This window comes from Cornus florida, unplaced genomic scaffold (assembly GCF_030987335.1).
Source record: "Cornus florida cultivar Cherokee Brave unplaced genomic scaffold, ASM3098733v1 CherokeeBrave_3.0.0_Hap2_Chr07, whole genome shotgun sequence".
Lineage (NCBI taxonomy): Eukaryota > Viridiplantae > Streptophyta > Magnoliopsida > Cornales > Cornaceae > Cornus > Cornus florida.
This window is the reverse complement of record NW_026775577.1, coordinates 158,084-182,533: the sequence shown is the minus strand read 5'-3', so window position 1 is coordinate 182,533 and position 24,450 is coordinate 158,084. Positions and strand designations below refer to the sequence as shown.

Here is a 24,450-nt window from a genome sequence, read left to right as displayed (position 1 = left end):
AAGCATAAACAATATAGTGTATTTTTTTTTTTTTTCATAATTGTGGTTGTATAAAAAGAAAAGAAAAATATGTACAGGAGCACAGAGGGCATTCCCCCAGAAAAAGAAAATGAAAAAGCACCAAAAAGAGTAAGGATACAAGCATCCAAACCCTAAGCCAGAGAAAAACCAGAGCCAAGGCTATAAAAGAACCTCAGCAAAGAGTAAAAAACATAGAATTTAACAAGTAAAATCAGAAATAGAAGTATTGTGAATATCTAACACTTCTAACAATAAACTTCTAGCAACAACTTCCGGCTCAATATCATGTCCATAAAACCTAGCATTCCTCTCATGCCAAATACCCCAAAGAGAAGCTGCAAACAGAGTCTTATAAAATCACATAGTAGACTTAGCTTTAAACTAGTTAAAAAGATCATCAGTACTTGCAACAGTAGCAAACTGAAGTATATTCCATTGTAACAGCTCCCATAACCAGCTCCAAAAACGTTTAGCAAAACTACAATTTATAAAAATATGATCAGTAGAATCAATAGCAGTGTGATAAAGGGTACATCTCGGCAACAAGCAAACCTTTCTTCTCTGAAGATTAACCATGGACGGCACTTTGTTACGAAGAATAAAAACAGCAGTAACAGACCATCTTGGTCTAGCTTTTCCCCAGCAAAATGTTAACCACTCAACTTCCACCACCTGATTTTTGCAGACCTGCCAAGCTCTCTTGAATGAAAATTTACCCTTTTCCCACATGAACTTATCAATGGAATCATGAATAGGCACTGCATTCAGAAACGATCTAACTTGTAGTAGTCCAGGCCCCTGAAAACGCTGCCAGTCCCAAGTACCATTCCTCAACAACATGCTCAATGTAGCAGATCTAGAGATATTCAAAGACCTTAAGATTCGATGTCCAAATCTTTGAGAGAAGGTCATACCATGACACCATGGATCTTGCATATGAAACGTCAAACCATTCCCAACACAGAAATTAACATGCTGCAACATAATATCTCTCATTTCCACCATGGATCTCCAAATGACAGCATGAGTGATTTTAGGAATGGCATTCCAGTAACTTGATGAAGGAGTATATTTGTTTCTGAACCAAGACACCTAAAGCCGATCTTTACTTACCAAAAAATCCCAAGTAAGAACAACTCTAGAGGCAAACTGAATATCAACAAGTTTTCTCAAACCAAGACCACCTTCAGCCTTGTCTCTAGTAATTTTATCCCAACTCATGAGATGGATTTTGGAATGATCAGTACTACCCCATATAAAGTTCCTACACATTTTTTGCAATTGGTTGATCACAAAGACAGGAACATTGTAATACTACACCAATACAAAAATATAGGATTGACAGTGGATCTAACAAGTTCTATTTTACCAGCAACGGAGAGCATTCTAGTGCACCAGCAGTTAATCTTTCTTAATATTTTATCAATTAACATTTGACAATTTGCTTTCTTCAATCCATAAGGTCCAAGAGGTAACCCCAAATATTTAATGGGAAACTGTTCTTCAAAACTCTAAGCATAGTTAATTTCCTTCTAACTGCTCTAGAAAAAATTATAGAACTCTTCTGTTGACTAACTTGTAACCCTATTAACTTCTCAAACTTTTTAAATAAACCATCAAAAACTTTAGCATTAGGGATAGAAGCTTTACACGTAATCAACAGGTCATCAGCAAAGAAGACATGGTTCAATGTAGGTTGAGTTTGAGTAGCAGCATGAGTAATGGAAATATCATTCCTTTGAAAAGCAGTGTTAATAATAGAAGAAAGATGCTCTGTAACCAAAGTAAACAACAGATGGGAGAGAGGACATCCTTGCCTAAGAGCTCTACCCGGCTGAATAAAACCTTGAGGGGAGCCATTAACCAGGACTGAATATCTAGTAAAATTAAGAATTGTGGAGATCCAAGCAATCCAAACATCACTAAATCCAAATCCCTTCAGAATCTTCAACAAGAATTCCCAAGAAACTGAGTCAAATGCTTTCTTTATATCCACCTTTAAAGCCATATAAGCATGTCTTGGTCCCTTAAAATCATCTCATGAGCCAAAATTAAAGCATCTTGTATTTTCTTACCCTTGACAAAGCACTTTGTTCAGGACCTACCAGACTATTTAACACCAAAGCCAATCTGTTAGCCATTATTTTAGTAATGACTTTGTAAATCAAATTACATAGGGCAATTGGTCTGAATTCGCCTAATTTCTTTGCATTTCCAACCTTTGGAATAAGGGTAAGAAAACAGCTACTAACCCCAATTGGCATGTTGCTATTTGAGAAAAAATACTGCACAGCTGCAACCACCTCCTTGCCCACAATAGACCAATAAGTTTGATAAAACCGTGAAGGAAAACCATCTGGCCCTGGGGACTTGTCAGGATTGAAACCCATCACCACACTCTGAATTTCTTCAGTACTCACCATTCTATCAAAAGCCTCAACCTCTTCAATCTGCAGCTATTTAGAAGTATGAATAACCTCTGGAATCTCTTCATTTTTCTTAGCAAAAAGATTGTGATAAAATTCAATGAACCAGCTTCTAATCAAACTAAGATCACTAGTTGTTTGTCCATTCTCATGTTCCATAATAGTGATGGCATTGAAATTTCTATGTTGCTTCATTTTGTTGTAGACATATCCAGTACATCTATCAGTATCCTTCAACCAAAGGATTCTAGATTTTTTAGCAATCAAAATCTCATGATCAACAACAGCAGCTTGATAATTATCTCTAGCCTCTTGTTCCGCCTGGAAATTATTATCATTAGGATCAATCAAATGTTGCAACTGTAATTGATTAAGCTTCTGTTTGGACTGAATCAATCTTTCCCCCACATCACCAAAACAGTTTTTGTTCCACTCTTTAATAGCAGTCTTGACAAGCCTTAACTTTTTCAAAAGGATATGCATAGGATTACCAGTCACCACATTATCCTAAGCCTTCTGAACAATAGGTCTAACACAACCTTGTTGACACCATACCTTAAGAAGTTTGAACTGTTTAAGACCAGCTGCAAACTCCTTAGAGATATGAATCGCCAATCCATAGTAATCTGAGCATGTTGCAGCAGTATACATAACTTTAGTCCCTGGAAGATTGTCAAGCCAGCTCTCATTCAAGAAAACCCTATCTAATTTCACATAAATTCTCCTTGAAATCTGCCGTCTATTACACCAGGACCAATCTCCATTAGTAGGGTGTACTTCAGTAAGGCCAGCATCTTGCAAGCAATCATTGAATTCATTAAGTAACCTTTGAGGAACTTTTCTCCCACCCCTTTTATCACTAAAAAATCTAATGGAGTTCCAATCCCCCATAGCCATCCAAGGACCATTCACCATGGCAGTATATTAAACAAGAGAATCCCAAAGTCCTTTTCTATCATTAGCCAAATTAAAAGCATAAACAGGAGTATAAAAGAAATACTCACCAGTTTCAAGAACTTTAACCTTGAGCAGCATACATTGAGCCTTCACGTCGAGAATTTGCACCGCGAATAATAATGGATTCCATCCCACCCAAATTCTTCCAAAATCATATGTATCATAATTATGAATCCATTCCGAATTAATCCTTAACCTATTAGTAATAAGATCAAAGGAATTTAACTTTACTTTAGTTTCCACAATACAGACAAATTGAGAAGCTTCCTTAGTAATCCAGTTCTTAACCTCCCTTTGCCTTCTGGGTTTATTTAAACCCCTTACATTCCAAAAACCAATCATTTAGTGGAGGGAGTTGGGGTAGGAACTCCTACTTGGCTTCGAGTAACCCTGTCAGAAGCAGTCAAGGCTCGGCATCTAGATTTCTTGCTCAACTCCACCTTTAAAATTGCCTCATTATCAGCTGATTTTTGATTATGAGGGGTATGGAGAAATGATTCCTCTACACTCTTGTCAACACATGATTCTGTAATAGGTAAATGAGAGTCTGCTATAGAATTGCATTCCACAATCTTGTTAACCTCTTCAACCACAACTGTATTTTGATCGAAGACATTATAAGTTGGATCAACAGATAAGTCCAGAACGATATCCCTTCTAGTAATAGCAATTGAAGAATTATCCCTCACCATAGGAGATTCATTATTACCCAGATTATTATTCATCACCAAATCAATATGTGGAATAACAGCCAGTATAGAACCCTGACCCTCTTGCTCAGAAATTGTATCTTCTCCAACCTGATCAAGCACCGCAAAAGAATTATGAGTAATAATTTGAGCACTTTGTATCTGTCGCACAGGTTCTTTATCAAGCACATGGTGTCCATCTTCCACTTCCACCATTTTCCCTCTATGTTTCACAACCCATTTGTCCACCAACTGTTTCTTCGGCTTAGGTTTAGATTTAGACAAAACTTTTTGCGGACATCTAGCTGTAGCATGATCAACTCGCTGGCACAAAGAACACACCACTGGTTTCCATTCATATTCAATATTAACAATGCAATCTTCACTATGTATGTCAATCACCATAGACTCTGGTAGATCCTGACGAACATCCACCTCAACCATTACTCGAACAAACTCGCCTTTATCACGATGTAAAGAGGGCTCATCGATGTAGATCGGCTTTGAGAACAATAAACAAACCTTAGATAATGAAATGGAATTTCTACAATGGACTGGTAAGTCATGCACACGAATCCAAATTAGAAGCGAATCAAAATTCTCCCTCTTTAGGGTAACGTTCTTACTCCATTGCTTAATAATAATTACGCGTCCTTCAAATGTATGAATACGTGATAACACTTTCTGCGCATCGGCTGCATGTTGAAAGCGCACCATGAAGAACCCATTTTTCAGATACACCAAGGTGATTGCTTTGGACCAATATTTTTCAATAAAGGCCTTGAAGTGGGGATAGTATGGCCGCTTACCCATCACATATCCAACAACTGAAGATTTCCAGTAATTGATTTCCTCTGCAACGTCCTCTTCTGTAATGGAACCTTTAGAACCAATAGCCGTATTAACATAATGAAGATTAACGAAAGAGTTCACCTCCTTCAAAACAACTTCGCCACAAAGGACGAGCGTTAGATGATGTAGGTATAGTAGTTGGCCAGACAGTAGAGACTACAGGCGGGGGGAAGGAGGTTGAAGCCCCCTCCATCAGATACCCCTACCAAACCTGCACCACGCATACAGTCATAAACCTTAAATCGCCCAAAAATGCAATTAGAGAGAAAAAGGGTATCTAGATTCTAACTTATAAACAATATAGTCTAACGTACATAAATCCACAAGTTGTAATAACACATAGATGCTAACTTGAAAATAAAAGTCGAAATCAATTAATAGGATAACTCGGAACACACCCACACTCCCGGTCACATAGTCATGCTATGTGCCTACATAAAAATAGTCATTCTCAAATTACTAGTTCGCTGGAAACCAACCAATTGGCCAATATAAAGTGAGGAAATTCATGTTTCACCCCTGAGCGCCAAGCCTTCGCATTCTCAAAGTAACAACTCCTGAATATCTTCCAAAATCAACAAACAAATCCACAAAATAATTCATATACCATGATATTCCCAAATTGCACTTCACAAGCGCACATAAATTATATTAATCACACAATTAATCCATGTCTTATGGTCCAAATCATTATAATGGCATACTCTTTGATGCAATGTCAACAAATTGGGTATTTTAAAGTCATGTGATTTCATGTTATCATTACATCAAATTTCAAGTGTATAAAAGTTTAATATCATCGTAGAAATATACATCTTCAAAGTTAATCCTCACAAGATAACAAATACATGATAATTCCATGAACAACCACAACATGTAAGGCACTTTAATTACAAGTAATTGTACACACTAAGATTTAGTACTTTAACAAACATCAATAATGTTAACAATGAAACAAATAACATGTTACACATGAAAATTAATATTAAAACTCAATGAAACATTATGGATATGCAATTAAGTCATTATATAAGCTTTCTAATCCAACCCCCACACACAAGTATATGAATAACTCACACAATGGTCATAAAATCCCAAGAATTCTTAGGTTATAAGCACAATACACCCCTACCTCAAGCTAGGAGCAAACCCTAGCTACTCCAAAAAAATAAATGTGCTCCAAATCCGAAATTGGAAGAAGGGTTTTGTAGCCACCAATGTCCTTGTACTTTTCTCTTCTAACACAAGGTGAGAATCATCAAGATAGAAGGCCAAAATGATGGTGGAAGCTTGAAGTAACAAGAAAATGGAGATGGAGGTGAGAGAGAAAGAAAGTGTAGGCAAAAGAGGGGAGAAGAAATGGGTTTCTCTTAATATCTACACTACATACACACCTTTCGTTCTAGTGAACCATAGGCCCCACCAAATGTTTACTTATCACAAATGTGCCACAAAACTAGAAATATTAACATATGTGTATGTATATGTCACACAAAATAAATATGCCATGCCAACATGTCTCAAATAAATAAATGAATAGTGTCGGGAATAAACCCCGAACACTAGACCTGCGTGACCCGAACATGAAAACGCACAAAATAAAATAAGGAAAAAAGGAAAATAATTTCCGATCCTCACAAATATATTACAATTGATTTATAAAATTTAAAAATTTTTGTTACATAGTTCAAATCTGACCCCCCAACCTTAAATTTTTGGCTCCGCCCCTGTTTAAAGATGGTGTTTAAAGAAAGGATGGTGGTCCAATAGTTGTGGTGGTGGTCCGATGATGGTTGTGTAAATACATAGGTGTGTATATAGAGAAAGAGGTAATGAAAAATTCTTTAAAAGATAGGGATAATTTTGTCTCAATTTTTTAAATATTTATCAAATATGAAAGTACTCTATATAAATTATCATATTTGTAATTACTTTTTGTTAAGTTGCTTTATACTTTGGTTAAGTTGCTTTATACTTAGATTTTTTTTTTCATATTTATGATATTTTAAATTGCGTGCGTCCCCAATACTTACTATTTTTTAAATTATATTATAAAAAAATAGAGTTGCAACCATCATTTTATAAAATTATTAACAAAATAGAGTTGCAACCATTATTTTTTAAAATTATTAACTTATTATTAAAACTTTACTATTTATAATAAAACTTACTATACTCCGTTTAAACTTTTTAAATATAAAACATACATTTTCTCATACAATACATTCATACAAATTAATAAATTACTTAAATAAAAAATACATTTTTTTCATGTAATATATTCATTAAAAATTTTGATATTACTTAAATTTATTTAAACAAATAATTTCAAGAATTAAAAGTAAATTTATACAAATTTAATGAGAATATGTCATCAAAATAGCATAAATTATTTTTATAATTTATTTTAATAAGAAAACCAAATTAAGTGAATTCACTAAGAAAGAACATTATTATCGTTTAATGCTTACCTTTTAACTGAAGAAAAAAAAAAAAAAAAAAAAAAAAAAAAAAAAAAAAACCATTAAAAAAAATTATTATTATCGTTTAATGAAAATAGCCTATAGGCATCTGACATTGTGCAACAAAATGTGATGCGAGTGAATTTGTGTGTAAAATTCCCTATCTCATAACTCCTCTCTTAGCTGACGCCACAATGTCATCAATTATAGACTTTTCCCCATATTACAAGGAAAACAGCTGAGTTTTTCTTTTTCTTTTTTCACATACCCATTTATTATGCAAGAACTTAAACCCTTTGGCCAACTACTTTAAAAAGATAAGAAAGTACAATTAAACTACCTGGTACAGAAAAGAAGAGACTGTTTTTCTTTTCTATTTTTTATTTTCTTGTTTTTCTTTTCTATTTTTTATTTTCTATATGTGTTTGGTCATTGGAGGGGATATGTAGATCAGTTAGTCACCGGATCAAAGAACTCCATTGGAAATAATTATGCCCTACTTGTTTTGGCATTGTCCGATAAAATCAGTTCGGATCTTCACTTCTTGCTGGCGAGCAAATAACATTGTCAGGCTGCTCAGGCAGAATAGAAAAAAACACACACATAAGTGCTTCACGAAAACAAGCTTTACCTCTCCTGACCCTTCTTAAGCTGAAACGTCCTCTTCTTCATCTTCTTCTCCCTCATCATCCAAATCTATCAGCAGATTTGTCTACTTGCATCCTATCATATTCATTAGAACTATTTTATATTTTCACGTGAGCAAACTATTTTATATTTTCACTTGCTTATGTAACCCTATTTACAGGAAACAAACATAACGACCATATAAATTCCCCACCAACCATACAAGTGCAGCATCTAATTTTCCACCAAGGACGGTAAATCAAGGAGACTGAGTGTGTTGGTCTTCAGAGTCCATTGTCTACAAGTCAATGAAAAGAACTTCTTTAGAATGCAATGAGCAGCTGTCATCTGAAAATGCAATTTTTTAATTTCAAAAATGTGTCATGTGACTGTTGGAAATTATCCATTAACCCGATGAAAACCCAAAAATACCCTATTAGTTTTTTTTATATATACTTCAAGGCCCATATGCATGTTTGGATGGTTTTTTGCACTTTACACTAATTTAAATTGCTGAACAATATAACCAAAGCCAAATTTGTCAAATATTATCGGCTTGAGAACTTATTCGGGGCTTAATTGACTGGTGCTATACCCAATAATGTTGATTAGAGAACAACTTAACCCGCACAATCCTTTCCAAAATAATACTAAAATGTAAGTTATCATCAATATAATAAGACGGATAAGTGATTACCGGTAAATGCATATGACTAAGAAAGCCATGTTGACTAGCGTTTGACTGGTGATAAAAGCTGTAATCACTTTGTTGGCACATGGCTAAATTTGGTGCTTCATATGTGAAACTGATCAAGGGATTTGTTCCAACACCATCCAACCCCTGCGCAGTGCGCACACAAAAAATAACAATTGTGACAAGGTTTATCAAAGAAAGGTTATCATGGTGAGCTTAAGGTGAAAGCACCATCGTGATAGATTTTTCCATAAATGAAATCATCAGAACACAAAATATACAAATTAAGGTGAAGGCAATAAAAGTATACTACCAGCGAAACTAAACTAATTAAATAAAAAATTAAAAGTATATTACCTGTGGAACTAAACTTGGAGTTGGGAGTTGAACCGAACAGTAAGCTGGTGTCAGGCATGGAATGGAGGAAATGGTGTTTGAAACAGGAGCCTGTAAATCTTCGCTAAATTTCATAGAACCAGCAAAAATATTGTGTTGAGCTGCATCATTGTGAACGCTCTTTGCCACACATTTACTTTCAGAATCACTTGCACCATGTTTGCAAATTTGACTCTCATCAGCAGGTTTTACGTTCATCATCTTTTCCACCTCTTGTATCACCTTATCAAATTGTTCTACAGCAAACTGAAATGCTTCTCCTGATTTGGCAGCCCTTGCTGATATCTTAATTACGTTAAGGCACATATCCTTGTAGCGACTTGATGATGCCAACTTAAGGTCTTCTTGGACTCTAAAGTCAGCTTCAACAGCTTGAGCAAATGCTAATCTCCTTTGTGATGGTAACATGTGAACTAGATGTGGGCTGACAACATCATGATTGTGATTTGCTTCAAAATGGATTATGCGGTATTTACCATTTGGTTGACGAGATATGGTCATTTGTGCCAAACAACCAGTTCTTGTTTGTTTTCGTGGTTTCTTCACATGAACATCGCGTTTGTCTTTCCGCCTAAATCCTTCTTTGAAGCAAGTAAACCTTCTAGATACAACTGCACCATTTACCTTACTTTTATTTAAAAAATCTTTCCGGACACTAAAACCAACTACACTAGCATATCTATTGTAGAACACATATGAGTCCTCTTCTGATTCAAACTCCATGCCAACTGATGGCAACTCATCTATTTTCAAATCCTCTTCTGCAAATAAAGTGGATTGCTCTACATCGACATTGGCAATGTCTGGGCTGTGACTCTCCTGCTCTAAGGTAAAGTCAACCTTGCAATGCTCTGTATCCACATCCTCTTTACATGGACTACACAATTCCCCAACATTCTTCCCATCCATTGCCCTTCACTTTCAGAGGTATAAAGAGTGGAACGACAAATAATGGCAACAAAGAAGGCGGCATTGTTAATAGCCAAAACATTTTATTCTTAAAATTGCAATAAAATTTAAAAAGCTGCCAATCACTTCACCAAGGTATCACATGAGATTTCCTAACATGCTTCTCATTAAATTTTTCACATTTTGAGCTTCCATTTCCTATTAATGCACATCTCTGGGGAAATATGTACGGTGAACTATGTGTGCGTTTGGCAATGCTACTGTTTTGTGTTGCAAAAAACAATAAAAGGAAGTTGAAGAAGAAACATGTTTGGTGTGCATGCTTTTCTGGAGTTGAAAATAAATCAACAGAGAACCCGAAATGGAAACAAAAAATAAAAAATTATGCTTCCTTGTGTTGTGGCAAACAAATGGGTAAAAACACTTCATACAAAGGAAACATATTGGACATTCCGTCAAACATCAGAAACCCATAGTGTGTGTTCAAATCCAGAAGTGAACTCCTCTCTTGGACAAATCCCTCATCTGAGTCATCTCCCTTATCGTCTTCTTTCATTTTTCTCTTCTCCCCAAGATGATCCCCAATCACCAAAGCTTCCCCTTAAGTGCTCTCTCTCTCTCTCAAAACAATTCCCAATCAGTGAACTCTCTCTCTCTCTATATGTGCGCGCTCGCACGAGATCTCTCATAAACCTTGTCCTCCTAACTCTCTAACCCACAGATTCTTAATGTGTCAAAGCTTGAAATCTAGATTTCTCCAAACTTTTTTGCTTATTTCTTCCAAACTCTCTCACAACACAGAATTGTAGGTAAACACCTTCTGTTTTGGTTTTTATTTTTGATTCATTTTAGGGGTCATTCCCTGTTGTCGTTGTAAAATGCTTGGATTGTCGAGTTTGAGAGCTCATGTTCGAATCTCAAGAGCATCCACTTTGTACATATGATGCCAGAGGTTAAAGCTTATATTTAATTTGTTCCTCTCTGCTAGGTTTGCAAGCCCAACTCAATTTTTTGTCAGGCTTGGGCAGGCACGGAGCTACGTACACCCCCACTGAACTTTTTTTATTTTTATTATACACCTATAAACTCTGTAAAATTTTGAAAGTGTCCCCACAAAAATTATGAAAAAATTTCTAATATATAAATCTGCCCCCTCTGATATTCTTTAATATTTATCTAATCGACTCTCTTTCTCTCTCATTTTATACTTGTTTTTTGTATATATAGATTTTAGAAGTGCCCCTTCAAATTTTTTACATATAGAATTTTATAAATGTTAAAATTGTCCCATACTTCTAATATTTAGTCTCAAATTCACTCTCTCTTTCTCTCCTTTATCATTGGGCACTTCATATCTCCATCTTTAATCATCTGTTTTTCTATACTACACGGCTCTTTTTCAGCTATTTCAATCTCTAAAAAGGTATGAAAACAAAACCTAAAAAAAAAAATTAAAAAAAAGTGTCTGCTTCTCTTTAAACTACTTTATTTGTATATGATACTTGGAAATCATGAATATACACCCGCTATAAAATGTGAAGACTCATATTGTAAACTGCACAATTCTTCATTTATTTGATTTAATCTAATTATAAGTTAATTTTTTATTTGGAGAACATAACTGAAAATTGTTCAAGTTTTCAATACAAAAACAAGTTTCATTTCATTAATTTTTTATTTATTGCAAGCAAATAATTTGACTTATTAGAAAATTCTCAATAGTATGCACTACAAGAGGAAATGAGATATACACACATTGGAATACAAGCATACATTTGTGTTCGTTTTATATTGCATAATTTTGTTTATTAAATATACATGATTTTTCTCTTCAATTTTGTATGAAAATCTTGCTTAATATTAAAATTCATCGAGAACAATTATAAATGTCACAAATAAAAGTATTCTCAATCAAAATATAATTTTTTATATTTATCATTTTGTCCCCCCCCCCCCCCCCCCCCCCCTAAAACCCTCCTTCCCCCTTCATCTCAGTAAATTTCCTTGCTCCGTCACCAGGCGTGGGCAACTCTATTCCGTAGAAGGAAATAGACAACCCGACTCAAGTTGGGATTTGGGTAGAGGGATTGACAATCCAAGCCAATCCGACATGTTATTGTTACTATTATGAATGAAATTTTAACACCTTTCATTTAGATCAAATAGGAAAACCCTCTCTCTTCCCTTTCATTGTGATTCACTGAAAAGACCCTAGCGGTTGTCACTTAAAAATCCTAGCCACCATCCTTCATCTAAGGCTCACTTAGAGAATGGATTGCTTTCCATTGTTGCCAATGTCATTGAACCATAGTTAGAACCCTAGGTGTCACTGCAAAAACCAATCAAAGGTTCTCACTGTTATCATCAAACAAGAGTTAGAAACCAATCATTGTCAACAGCAAACTAAGATTAGAAAACTTCATTACAACTGTAATCAATATAAAATAGAAAACCCTCATTGCCATCAACATGAGTCAACAACCCTTACTGCCACGTGTCAATCAAAATTGGTTGTGTAATAAGGAAAATTATGGTAATGGCCAAAATTTACAAAAATTAGAATGTTGAAGGTTATAGAAAACACTAGAAAAATATGCACTGTGAGTCTGTTATAAACTTAATCAACCCAAGCTTGGCTAAGCTCTTCAGATTGAAGGTCAGGTCAGGCTCAGGCTTGGACTGAGGTCTCTGTAATCCAGGTTGAGTCTAGATTTGACCTCTCAAACCCACCCGAGTTGCAACCCTACTTTCAGCACCCTAGATTAACGAGGACCACACTTAGTAACGACGCTTCATTTGTGATTTATAATAGTTTGAGAGATATTTGCAAGTCTGTTCAGTTGTATTATATTTGGGCAAAATGGATCCCTCACTATCAATTTCTTGGGCAAATATCCCCTTGACATTGAAAAATCCCTGAAAACCATCAATATTCGCAATCAAGTCATAGCACCAAGTCACCATTAATATCTATGTAACTAAAAATATATTTCAACTAAACTACATCATTTGTTATATATATACTCATCTAATATATATATATACATATATACATATATATATATTATAATCTACTCATCTAATAGGAGAGAGTTTGGTAGATGAGTTTGTGTCAAGAGGTAACTAGAGATGCATACCCTTGACTAACACATGTTAGACGGGCGTGCATTGGAAACGGCCCTGGACATGCGCGTCTGATCAAAGATTTTTAGAAATATTGAAAAAAAAAAAAAAAAAAGGTTAAAACATGAAATATGTGGAATTCTTTTAAAAGCTTTAAAAATATGGATGTACAAATTTTGTCATGGAATGTCCGGGGTCTCAATGACCCGGTGAGGAGAAAAGTGGTGAAGTCAATTATTAGTAAAGGGGGAGGTCATGTGGTGTGTTTGCAAGAAACCTTATTATGTGGAATAACAGATGGGTGTCTTTGGTGGAATCTCGGATTGGGAGATTCTCTGATTCGTGTGTGCTCTCTTTGGTGGAGGATGGTTTTCATTGGGTCTTTTATGGAGTTTATGGGCCTACGGAGGACATTATGCGACATTTGCTATGGGAGAAGCTAAGGGATGTTAGAAGGTGATGCTTGCTGCCGTGGTGTGTTGGAAGGGATTTCAATGTTGTTCATTCTCCTTTTGAGAGATCGACGAGGGGTAGGTGGACGTCTGACATGGAGTCCTTCTCGGCGTTTATTGATGTTTCTAGGCTGGTTGATTTGCCCTTGGAGGGAGGACTGGTCTAGTGGTCGCTCTCCTCCTACCCTCTCTCGGCTTGATAGATTCCTTGGGTCGGGAGATTGGGAGGAGAAGTTTTCTGATGCTATTCAGGCTACTTTGACTCGCCCTATCTCTGACCATGTTCCATTGATGTTGGATTGCAGTGGGTTGCGCAGACGGCAATCTCCTTTCAGATTCGAGAATATGTGTCCGATTCTGGTGGGAAGGGTATGGGGTGGTTGGTACCCTAAGTCATACGCTCGCAGGTAACTTGCGCCTTTTTAAGGAAAGTATCAAGATTTGGAACAAAGAGGTCTTCAGGAATCTTGTTTGGAGGAAGAATCGGGTTTTTTCTGAGATTGCTGATATTGACCGGATGGAGGGTCAGGGGTCTTGGTGGATTCCTTGAAGGTTAGGAAGGTGGAGTGTCAGGCGGAGTTTGCGGAGATTGCTATCATGGAGGAGATCTCGTGGAGGCAAAAGTCTCGAGCTTTATGGCTCAAGGAGGGTGACAAGAACACGAAGTTTTTCCCTAGATTGGCCAATGCCCATAGAAGGGGCAATCATATTGGGCAGATTCGGGTGGAAGGGGAGTTTTTGTGTAAGGAGGAAGGGTTGGCAAAGGTATTACTGAGTTCTATGCGAAGTTGTTCACAGAGATTGCTGGGTGGAGACCCTTGCTTGAGGGGCTCAGTTTGACTCTATTTCTAGTGAAGAGTGCTCTGGTCTGGAGGAGCCTTTTTCTGAAGAGGAAGTTTTGGTTGCTTTGAAGAGTTATAACGGGGATAAAGCCCCAGGTCCAGATGGGTTTACAATGAGATTCCTTTTGGAGTACTGTGAGGTGGTTAAAGGGGAGGTGATGGCCACTTTTCATGCTTTCCACACTTAGGGCTCTTTTGAGAAGAGCTTGAATGTCACTTTCATTGCTCTCATTCCCAAGAGCGAGTGTGTGGACTCCAGATTGCGCAGTGGGGTTCTGGGTGTTCTGTGTAAGTTGGACATTGAGAAGGCGTATGATCATGTGAGTTAGAGCTTCCTTCTCTACCTGATGGAGAGGATGGGGTTTGGAATGCGTTAGAGGAAATTAATTCATTTTTGTATTTCCAGTACTCGTTTCTCTATTTTTGTGAATGGAGCTTAGAGCTCCGACGGGTTTTTTCTCTAGCTTGAGGGGCTTTAGGCAGGGGGATCCGCTTTCCCCTTTCTTGTTCCTCTTTGTGATGGAGGCTCTCAGTAGATTGATGAGGCGGGCTGTTGAGTTGGGTTTTCTGAGAGGTTTCCAGGTGGGCAAGGATGCTGCTAGTTAGTTGGAGATCTCCCACTTGATGTTTACGGATGATACTTTGGTGCTTTGTGATGCGAATGTGTCCCAGCTCAGATATCTGAGATGCATTTTGAACTGGTTCCAAGTTGTCTCCGCCCTTAAGGTGAATGTTGGAAATAGCATTTTGGTGTTGGTTGGGGGGTTGCCCCTGGGAGCTCTTTCAGGGTGTGTGGGGGTTTGGGATCCTGTTGTGAATAGGTTTGAGAGGAGGCTGGCGGGTTGGAAGAAGCAGTACCTTTCCAATGGTGGACGGGTCACTCTGATTAAGAGCACCTTTTCATGCCTTCCCACTTATTTTATCTCTTTGTTCCAAATTCCCTCTTCTTGAAAGATTATAACGTAATTTTCTGTGGGGGGGAAGAGGAGAGGAGTTTAAGTTTCACCTAGTTCGATGGGAGCAAATGTGTAGGCCAATTCAGAATGGAGGTTTAGGATTTAGAAGATTGGTGCCTTTCAATAAAATTCTCCTTGGGAAATGATTGTGAAGGTTTGGGGTGGAGAGGCATTGGCTTTGGAGGAGGGTCATTGAAAGTGGATATGGGGAGAGCAGAGGAAGGTGGAATTCTCTTGAAGTGCGTGGTCCAAAGGGTGTGGGGGTTTGGAAGTTTATTCGAAAGGGCTGGGATGACTTCTCCAAACATGTTCGTTTTCGACTCAGGGATGGCAGGAGGATCAATTTTTGGGAGGATGTTTGGTGTGGGGACCTTTCTCTTGCTCTCGCTTTCCCACGGCTCTTCAGGATTGCTACGGATAGGCAGGCCTTGGTGGTCAACTGTTATCATCTTGATAGCGGGAGACTGGTTTGGCATGTTCGATTCAGGCGTCTTTTTCAGGACTGAGAGATTGAGGATGCCACTCGTCTTTTGGAGTTGTTATATCGTCAGGGAGTTATGGTTGGAGATTCAGATAGTTGGATTTGGGCTTCCAACGCTCAGGGTCATTTCGATGTTCGGTCCTTCTTCAAGTATCTTACAGAGCCTGGAGGTCCTTTCCCGTGGAAGTCTGTTTGGCGTTCAAAGGCTCTCCTCAAGGTGGCTTTCTTTGCTTGGACCACTATTTTGGGAAGGATTTTAACCCAGAAAAATTTGAGAAGGAGGATTAAGGTGGTGGTCAATCGGTGTTATATGCGCCTTTGGGATGAGAAGACAGTGGATCATCTTCTTTTACATTACTCCATGGCCAAGGAATGTTGGGACTTGGTGTTTGGTATGTTTGGGATTCTCTGGTTCATGCCTGGATCCTCTAGAGGGTTGATTGCGGCTTGGAGAGGTTGTTCTGTGGGGGCTCATATTCAGAATGCTTGGAGGGCTACGCCTCTTTGTGTGTGGTGGTGTATTTGGCTCGAGAGGAATAGGAGATATTTCGATGGAAAGGAGATGCCTATTTTTATTCTTAAATTCTCTATTATTTTCACTCTTTTTATTGGGTTTCAGGAAGAGATTTTTTTTTTTTTTGATAAGTAAAATGTATTAAAAGCGTTCAAAAGGGGAACGCGTCCCAAACTATACAAAGACAAAACGGAGCCTATGAACTCAAAGAGCTCATAAAATCAACAATATCAAGGTTTCGGGAAGAGATTATAGATCTTTAAAGGATATTGTCGATTTTTTTGGCCTTTTTAAAGGCTTAGAGGCTCTTTTTGGCCTTGTGTAGTTCTCTTGAGACACGCTCCCCTTTTGAGCGCTTTTTATACATCTTTACTTATCAAAAAAAAAAAAGTTTTTAATTGAAACCTGTGAAGCATTTTTATTTATTTGATCTTTTTATGGTTATTACTTGTTTGAATTATAAAAAACCACAAAGAGAAAATGGTAAGAATCTTGCTCTATTTCGCAACCAATCTTTATCATTTTTTTTTGCTTTTCCTTTTGTCCTCTTCTTCCTAATAACAATCCCCCTTCTTCCTATACAGATTATCTCTTTTATTATCAACAAAGGACTATTTTTTCCTTAACAACCTTAGTTTTCCTTATGTCTTTATTTTTTTTTTTCTTTCTTTAATTGATTCTCTCTCTCTCCTAATAGAATTCCCTTTCCTTTAGTGTTTTTTTTTTTTTTTTTTAACAAGCCTCTAACCTTTGTTTTCCTTGTGTCTTTATTTTTTTTCTTTCTTTAATTGATTCTCTCTCTCCTAATAAAATTCTCTTTCCTTTGTTTTTTTTCCTTTTTTTTTTTTTTTTTTTGTTTTAACAAGCCTCTATTTTTAGAAATTCTACTTAAGCCAATTCCCTCTCTTTTTTTCTTTTCCTTTCGTTTCATTCTCTATACAACTATAAATTTTTGTTTAGTTATGGATTTAAATTACAACAAATTATATAAAGGGGTATAGAAACTACACTACTACAACCCATTCTCTCTTCTTTTTCCTCTTCTTGAATGAGATAATCGATGTTGTAGTTTGTTACTTAATGTGATCTGAGATTTTCTTTTGGATAACTATTGTAATTTAGTATTTTTTACTCTCAACTTAATTAAAAGTAATGTTAGTTTTATAATGTACTATCCAATATATGAATTATACATATTTATTATCAGCCATGTTTGCGTCTTAATTTTTTAGGATTTGTAATGTTGTTGTGTCAGTGTGTGGTGTAACGTGTCATGTATATGTATTCATATTCGTACTTCTTAGATTCCGGGTTTATGACTTGTTAAGCTAGTGAAAATCTCTTTCATATAGTGAATTAGATCTGGCTGGACTAGCTGCCATGATTTTTTCCCTTGGAGTTTCCCACATAAGAATCCCTATGATCGCTTTGCTTTTTACTACTTTTACTTTATATGCTTGATTTGATAGTTATCGTTGTAATTTGATCTTTAAAATATTGAAATTTTAGTTAAAATTTTAAAACTACTTAAAATAGTTATTCAAACTACCAAGACCTATTCAACCCCCTCTAGGTCTAGATTTAGATCTCGAGCCTTCACGCCTTGCGCTAACTCTACATCAGAAACTAAGTGAAGTGCATCAAAAGCTTCCCCGTACATATGAACTACACATGAATCTATCCTATGCTAAGAGGGGCAAGGAAAGCTAAAGTTAAAAGAGTTTTTTTTTTTTTTTTTTTAAGTATTCACACAGTTTTGCCCACGCCCGGGCTCAAACCCCTCCCCTCCCCTTTAAGGATGGGGAGGTTATACCATTGAGCTAGAGGCCCTTTTAAAATTTTAGAATTTTCTTACATCTGTTAGGAATAAAAAAATGAATTATTTTTGTAATATTTCCTTCTAATTAAGGTTAGGTTTGCATATAAATAAGGTCTCCCGTCTTGCAAATTTGTTGAACTTTTTTATACAATCTTTAATTATCAACAAAAAAAAAAACTATTGTGTACTTCCTTCATTCGGGTGTGCCTATATGGTGCTGTATTTCAACAATGAATTGAGATTATTACTTCTTCCCCAATTCTTGCTCTTCTCTACTCTCAATCAATCTAGCCTATCTATTCACTCTATTTTCTCATCCCAGTCATATGTTTCTCTCCACTTTTTTTAGTCTCACCACTCATCTTCTCATTCTCATCCCCTTCTTTCATTCTAGTTCTAGCACTAATCACTACCTTCAACTATTGTCGAAGCGAGATTCTACACGACTAGGAACGAAACCGTTTCCTTGCAACAAAGAGGTGAACCTTGACCGACACCGGTGTGGTGCCTACCAAGAGCTCTTCAACGATCAAGTTAGTTACCGGAGCTCTCAAGTAAAAGCTGGAAGTTAATGTATTAATTCCCTCCTCCTTGTTTGTTGATCAGACTTGTTCTTATAAATGGTGATCCTCAAGTTTGTTATGACCTATTGGGGGTTCAAGGAGACTTGTTGGGATTTGAGTAGATTTGTTGAGATTGGAGGAGATTCCTCCGTACTTTGAATTTGAACTTTGTAACCTAATCCCAATCTTTAATTTAATTTTTAAACTGTTCAACAGGACAGTTAACTTACCTTACCATATTTGTTTGGACTTTGGACAATCCTATTTCAAATTATCCTTATCAGTTGCTCCTTATTCTCGAGCTTGCTTGTCAAGCATTGGGAATGTCAAAAACGGTTTTTTTTTTTTTTTTTTTTTTTTTTTTTTTTTTTTTTTTTTTTTCGAGTCGAGTTGTTTTTAATCCAAGCTAAAGCTTGTATTATTGCTTTCATCTTATCCCTTTAACAACGGAAGTAGTTGTATTCAGCTAATCCTTTAATAAGGAGTAGGTATTCCGAGCTTCGCGCAACTCGTCCTTTTAATAAGGGAAGTATAATTTGTCAAGCTTTACTTAGCTCACCCTTTAATAAAGAAAGCATTTTTTACGAGTTTCACTCAGCTCGCACTTTAATAAGATAAGTATATTTTACGAACTTCACTCAGCTCTCCTTTTAATAAGCGAAGTATATTTTACAAGCTTCACTCAACTCTCCCTTTAATAAGGGTAATATATTTTAGGAGCTTCACTCAGCTCGCCCTTTAATAAGGAAAGTATATTTCACCGAGCTCCATGAGCTCCCCTTTAAATAAGGAAGTAGGATTTCCGAAGCTTCATGAGCATGCCCTGTAATAAGAGAGGAAATTCAAGAGTTTCACTAAGCTCGCCCTTTAAAAAGGGAGTAGTTGTGTTTGAGGATGTCCTAGTGATGCGAACTGTAAATTATTAAATGTCAAAGTCTCTATCCTCTTCCTTGTAATTGAGGACCAATTATGTTTGTCCTTCAAAGGCCATGGGTTGGAGTGTCAACTTCTTCGGCGTTGTCTCGAAATATTAAAAATTGGAAAAAAATATCCTTAGTGAATGGCCTTATATGCTAGCAACCTGCCCAATACATGATTTCCATTTATACATTCGCGTATTTCTCCCAAAATATAATCAAATCCTCTCTGATCTTGGAGGTCGAGACCTACCAGGACTTGGTGGTCGAGACCTACCTAGTCTTGGAGGTCAAGACCAACTTGATCTTGGAAGTCAAGACCAATCTAGTCTTGGAGGTCAAGACATACTTGGTCTTGGTGGGAGACCTACATGGTCATAGTGGTAGAAACCTACTTCGTTATAGATGATCTTGGTGTGAGACCTACATAGTCTTGGTGAGAGACCTACCTAGTCTTGGTGCGAGACCTGGCTTGCCTTGGTAAGAGACCCAGCTTGGCCTTGGTGGGGGACCTACCGGCCTTTATGATTGACCTTGCTTGGCCTTAGTGGGAGAACTGTATGCCATTGGTGGGGACCTGCCTTGCTTTGGTGGGACTTAGGAGACCCTTTTGCCTTGGTGGAGACCTGCCTACCTTGGTGGGAAACATTGTCTAGCCAGGGTGGGAGACCTGCCTAGCCCTGGTGGGGGACCTACCTTGCCTTGGTGGGAGACCCTGCCTGGCCTTACCTTGGTGAGAGACACTACCTAGCCTTGGTAAGAGACCTTGCCTGGCCTTGGTGGAAGACTCGCTGGCCTTGGTGAGAAACCTTGCCTGGCCTTAGTGGAAGACCCGCTGGCATTGCTTATCCTTGGTGGTAGACCATGCCTTGCCTTGGTGGGAGACCAACCTAGCCTTGGTAGGAGACATTGCTTGGCCTTGGTGGGAGACCCAGCTTAGCGTTACTAAAAGACCTGCCTTGGGAGAACCTACCTTGCCTTAGTGGGAGAGCCAGCTCGGACGTGTTAAGAGACCCGCCTGCCTTGGTGGGAGACCTTGCCTAGCCTTGGTGGGGGACTGCCTTGCGTTGGAGGGAGACACTGCCTGGCCTTGGTGGGAGTACCTAGCATTGATGAAAGACCTGCCAACGTTGGTGAGAGACATATCCTGCCTTTGGCGGGAGACCCGCGGGCCTTGGTGAGAGACCTTGCCTTTGTGAGGCTCACAGTGGGTAAGCCCTTTCCATTTGCCACAGTGACGCTCGATGTGAGTGAAGCCTTGCCAAAGGCTGAATGTGGGTGAGCCTTGCGAGTGCGAGGCTCGATATGAATGAGCCCTTGCCAGAGGCTCAATGTGGGTAAGCCTTGCCAATGTGAGGCTCGATGTGGGTGACCCCTTGCTAGACGCTTGATGTGGGTGAGCCCTTGCCATTGCAAGGCTCGATTTGAGTAAGCCCTTGTTAAAGGCTTGATGTGGGTGAGCCTTGCTAGTGCGAGGCTCGATCTGTATAAGCCCTTGTTAGAGGCTTGATGTGGGGGAGCCTTGCCAGGGCAAGGCTCGATTTAGATAAGCCTAGTGTGAGGCTCGATATGGGTGAGCCCTTGCCAATGTAAGGCTCGATGCTTAAGTCTTCCCCCGGCATTCAGATCGGATCGCGTCAGAACCCTAATTTGTTTAGAAAATTAGTATACGTTCCTACAGACAGCACCAGCTGTTAAAGCGAGATTCTGCACAACACCGATCCCTACAACAAAGAGGTGAACCTTAACCGACACTAGCGTGGTGCCTGTCAAGAGCTCTTTAGCGATCAAGTCAGTTACTTGAGCAAGGAAAAGCCAAAATTCAATGTATTAATTGTCTCCTCCCTGTTTGTTCATCAGACTCTATCTTATAGATGGTGATCCTCCCGTTAGTTACGGTCTATTGGGGGTTTAAGGAGACTTGTTGGGATTTGAGTATATTTGTTGAGATTGGAGAAGATTCCTCAACTTTATATATATATATATATATTTATAAGTCTTTAGTTGCTTGTTATATTATGACCCAAACGTTACTCAACTTTAAATATTATACATTCATTACACATTAATTACGTGATTTTAGATATTTTGATTTCACATATTAGGAGAAAGAGAATAAACTCATTTTTTAGGGTGGTTGGTCGATGACGATAAGGGTTGCTTGTGAAGTTAATCAACACAAGGTAAGGGAAGTACTCTCGATGATGGAACTAAATCAAGATTTGTGTTTATTTGTTCTTATTGTATGTATTGTTTGGATCATATGAATTGTATTGTCTAAATATGTTTGTTTTGTATTTGTCTAAATATGTTTGTGTGTGTTCGTACATGTATAACAGGATGAAAATAGGAAGAGTGTAAGTCCTTCAGTGGAAAGAATTATTCCGGAATTTTAGTTGGGGTCAGCGGTCTGCCAGAGATTTCATTTAGTAAAAAAACACATCTTGACCTATTGGGCGTTTGTGTGTGGGTGTCGTGTATCTCATTAACAGTGTGCACACAAATGCAGTATATATTATGGTGTGTGTATAGGTTGTACATTGAATTACAGAATAAATTGACATGCATTCTTTGTGACAAAGTAACAAGGAATATGTATGAGTGAAAAGAAAATTAGAGAAATTTGCACTCAGATAGGATAAAATAATTGAATTAATGTCAAAAATTGTGTCTCTATAGATTTTGTTATCACTGCCTTTAAACTCTCTGTACCGTCACCGCACTGACACTCACTACCACACAAGCACCAACTCTCCAAGTAACAATGAACCGAAACCCTCACACAACCCATACCATCAGTTTCAACCATCCAAACCCTAACCTCGCCGCTGCCTCATCCTCACGGAAACTCCATTAACTCCGTCCAACCCTGCCACCACCCAAGCAACACCCAAGCGAAACCCATCAACACGACAAAATCTAGCCAAACATAACTGTTTCAAGGCAACATAAAAAAAAAAAAAAAAAAAAAAAAAGGCCCACTGCGGCCAGAAGAAAAAAAGAGAAAAAGGAGGAGAAGACAACGACAGAAGGAGTACCTGCGATTTTCGCCGGAGCATGTCGCTATCTTCAATTCCGTCGCTCACCATCATCGCGTCACCATCTCAACCGACGTTAACACCAAGGCTGCGTTCCCCGACCACGCCGTCAGACGCCACCGCTCTCTTGCCGCTCAAAGTTTCGCTGTTTCAAGCCCTGGGGGTTTCATCGCCCAAGTTTCTCGTTTCGGGAAAGGAAAATAAAAGGCGGTTTGTTTCAATATAAACATGCCAGGCCAGACCCAGTTCAAAAGGTTAGCCCGATCAAGATTGCCCCGTCCATCCCATACTCAAGCCACTAACAAGTTATAACGGGTGGGTACTTACTCATTTATCCAAAAGCTCAAATTATTGAGAAATGTTTCATACCCACCCATTTATACTCAATCACTTTCCCAACCGATTTCAATGTGCGACAAATGACCCTTATTACATTCTCCCCCACTTAAACTCGCAACGCTCTCGTTGCGGCTCAGGCCACCTTGCCTACCCGGGGTGTTCGCTCGGATGCCTTTTGAGTTGAGCGCTTAGCGTGACACTGGATCAAGGATTGGATCTGACTCTGATACCAACTAAAACGGGTGGGCGCTTGTCCATTTACCCAAAAGCTCGAACTATTGGGTAGTGTTGCATACCCACCCATTTATACCCAATCACTTTCCCATCCGATTCTGATGTGAGACAAATGACCCTCGTTATACCAATCCATACTCAACCTCTTAACACGGTTACACGACACTCAGTAACTTTAGGCAGCATTTAAAGCCCGTATAGCCTGACTCAGCAACCACCAAAAAATAAAATAAAAAATGTAATTAGAATCGGCCAAATTTTGTAGGGCAAAAAAAAAAAAGTTGCATTATTATAAAAGTAAAAGAAATATAATGAAGGGCAAAAGAGAACTACAAACAACGAAGAGAGAGGAAGCTGTTATGTTTCAATTCTTTTCATTCAAGTACATGTAATACAACATTATTCCTATTTATAAGAGATGATACTGACTAAGGCAGTCATATGCACCAATTATATTTGGTTCCTTTATCAATACAATTTTAGGAGCCATCATTACCTTTTCAAGTTGCCTTCCAATTTATATATTCACAATCCAAATGCATATGTATTGACAATGCATTAATAATGTTTTTGGGAGCCATCATTACCTTTTCAAGTTGCCTTCCAATTTGTATATTCACAATCCAAATGCATATGTACTGACAATACATTAATGATGTGGAGCCTACATATTGTAACACTCCTCCTTAGGTTCCACAATGCTACACTAAGAACATGTCTCATTAAAACCTTGTCAGGAAAACTTATTCGAACAAAACCTGAGCGAAGAAAAAAGAGTACAATATTTTTATGTGTCTGAAAATAGTATTGCATGGGTTAGAACCGCCTCATTAAAACCTTGCCAGAAAAATCCATTGGGACAAAACCTGAGTGAAGGAAAAAGAGTATAATAAATGTCAATGCCTTTTTAAGTACTCCCCCTCATCAGTGCCAGAGATCTTTAAGTTGTCGCATTCCAATGTTGTGTACCAATTTCTTGAACGCCGTGGTTGGCAGTGCCTTAGTGAACACGTCTACTAAATTTTCACATGAACGTATTTGCTGACTATCAATTTCACCATTCACCATTCTTTTGGCATTCATGTGCACAAAATAATTTTGGTGAGCTGTGTTTGGTCCTGTCACTTTTGATATAACCC

General features: G+C 37.9%; 2 protein-coding genes across 3 annotated transcripts; both read right to left on the bottom strand.

The window, feature by feature from the left end:
* Window positions 1–2,477: 2,477 nt before the first annotated feature.
* On the bottom strand, window positions 2,478–3,362 carry LOC132267464 (uncharacterized). The gene is made up of 2 exons (XM_059768624.1): window positions 3,003–3,362; window positions 2,478–2,909 (listed from the first exon to the last, which is right to left on the bottom strand). Exons 1-2 carry the CDS (start codon window positions 3,360–3,362, stop codon window positions 2,478–2,480), a joined length of 792 nt encoding a protein of 263 aa, XP_059624607.1.
* Window positions 3,363–7,429: 4,067 nt separating this feature from the next.
* On the bottom strand, window positions 7,430–22,953 carry LOC132315594 (uncharacterized). 2 transcript variants are annotated; one of them, XM_059813921.1, is made up of 4 exons: window positions 22,739–22,953; window positions 9,086–10,037; window positions 8,732–8,875; window positions 7,430–8,332 (listed from the first exon to the last, which is right to left on the bottom strand). In XM_059813921.1, exons 2-4 carry the CDS (start codon window positions 10,031–10,033, stop codon window positions 8,294–8,296), a joined length of 1,131 nt encoding a protein of 376 aa, XP_059669904.1. In that variant the 5' UTR covers window positions 10,034–10,037; window positions 22,739–22,953; the 3' UTR covers window positions 7,430–8,293. The 2 variants fall into 2 exon arrangements, with proteins under 2 accessions (XP_059669904.1, XP_059669903.1); XM_059813920.1 differs by having other exon boundaries at window positions 7,432–8,332; window positions 9,086–10,042.
* Between the last annotated feature and the right edge of the window lie 1,497 nt (window positions 22,954–24,450).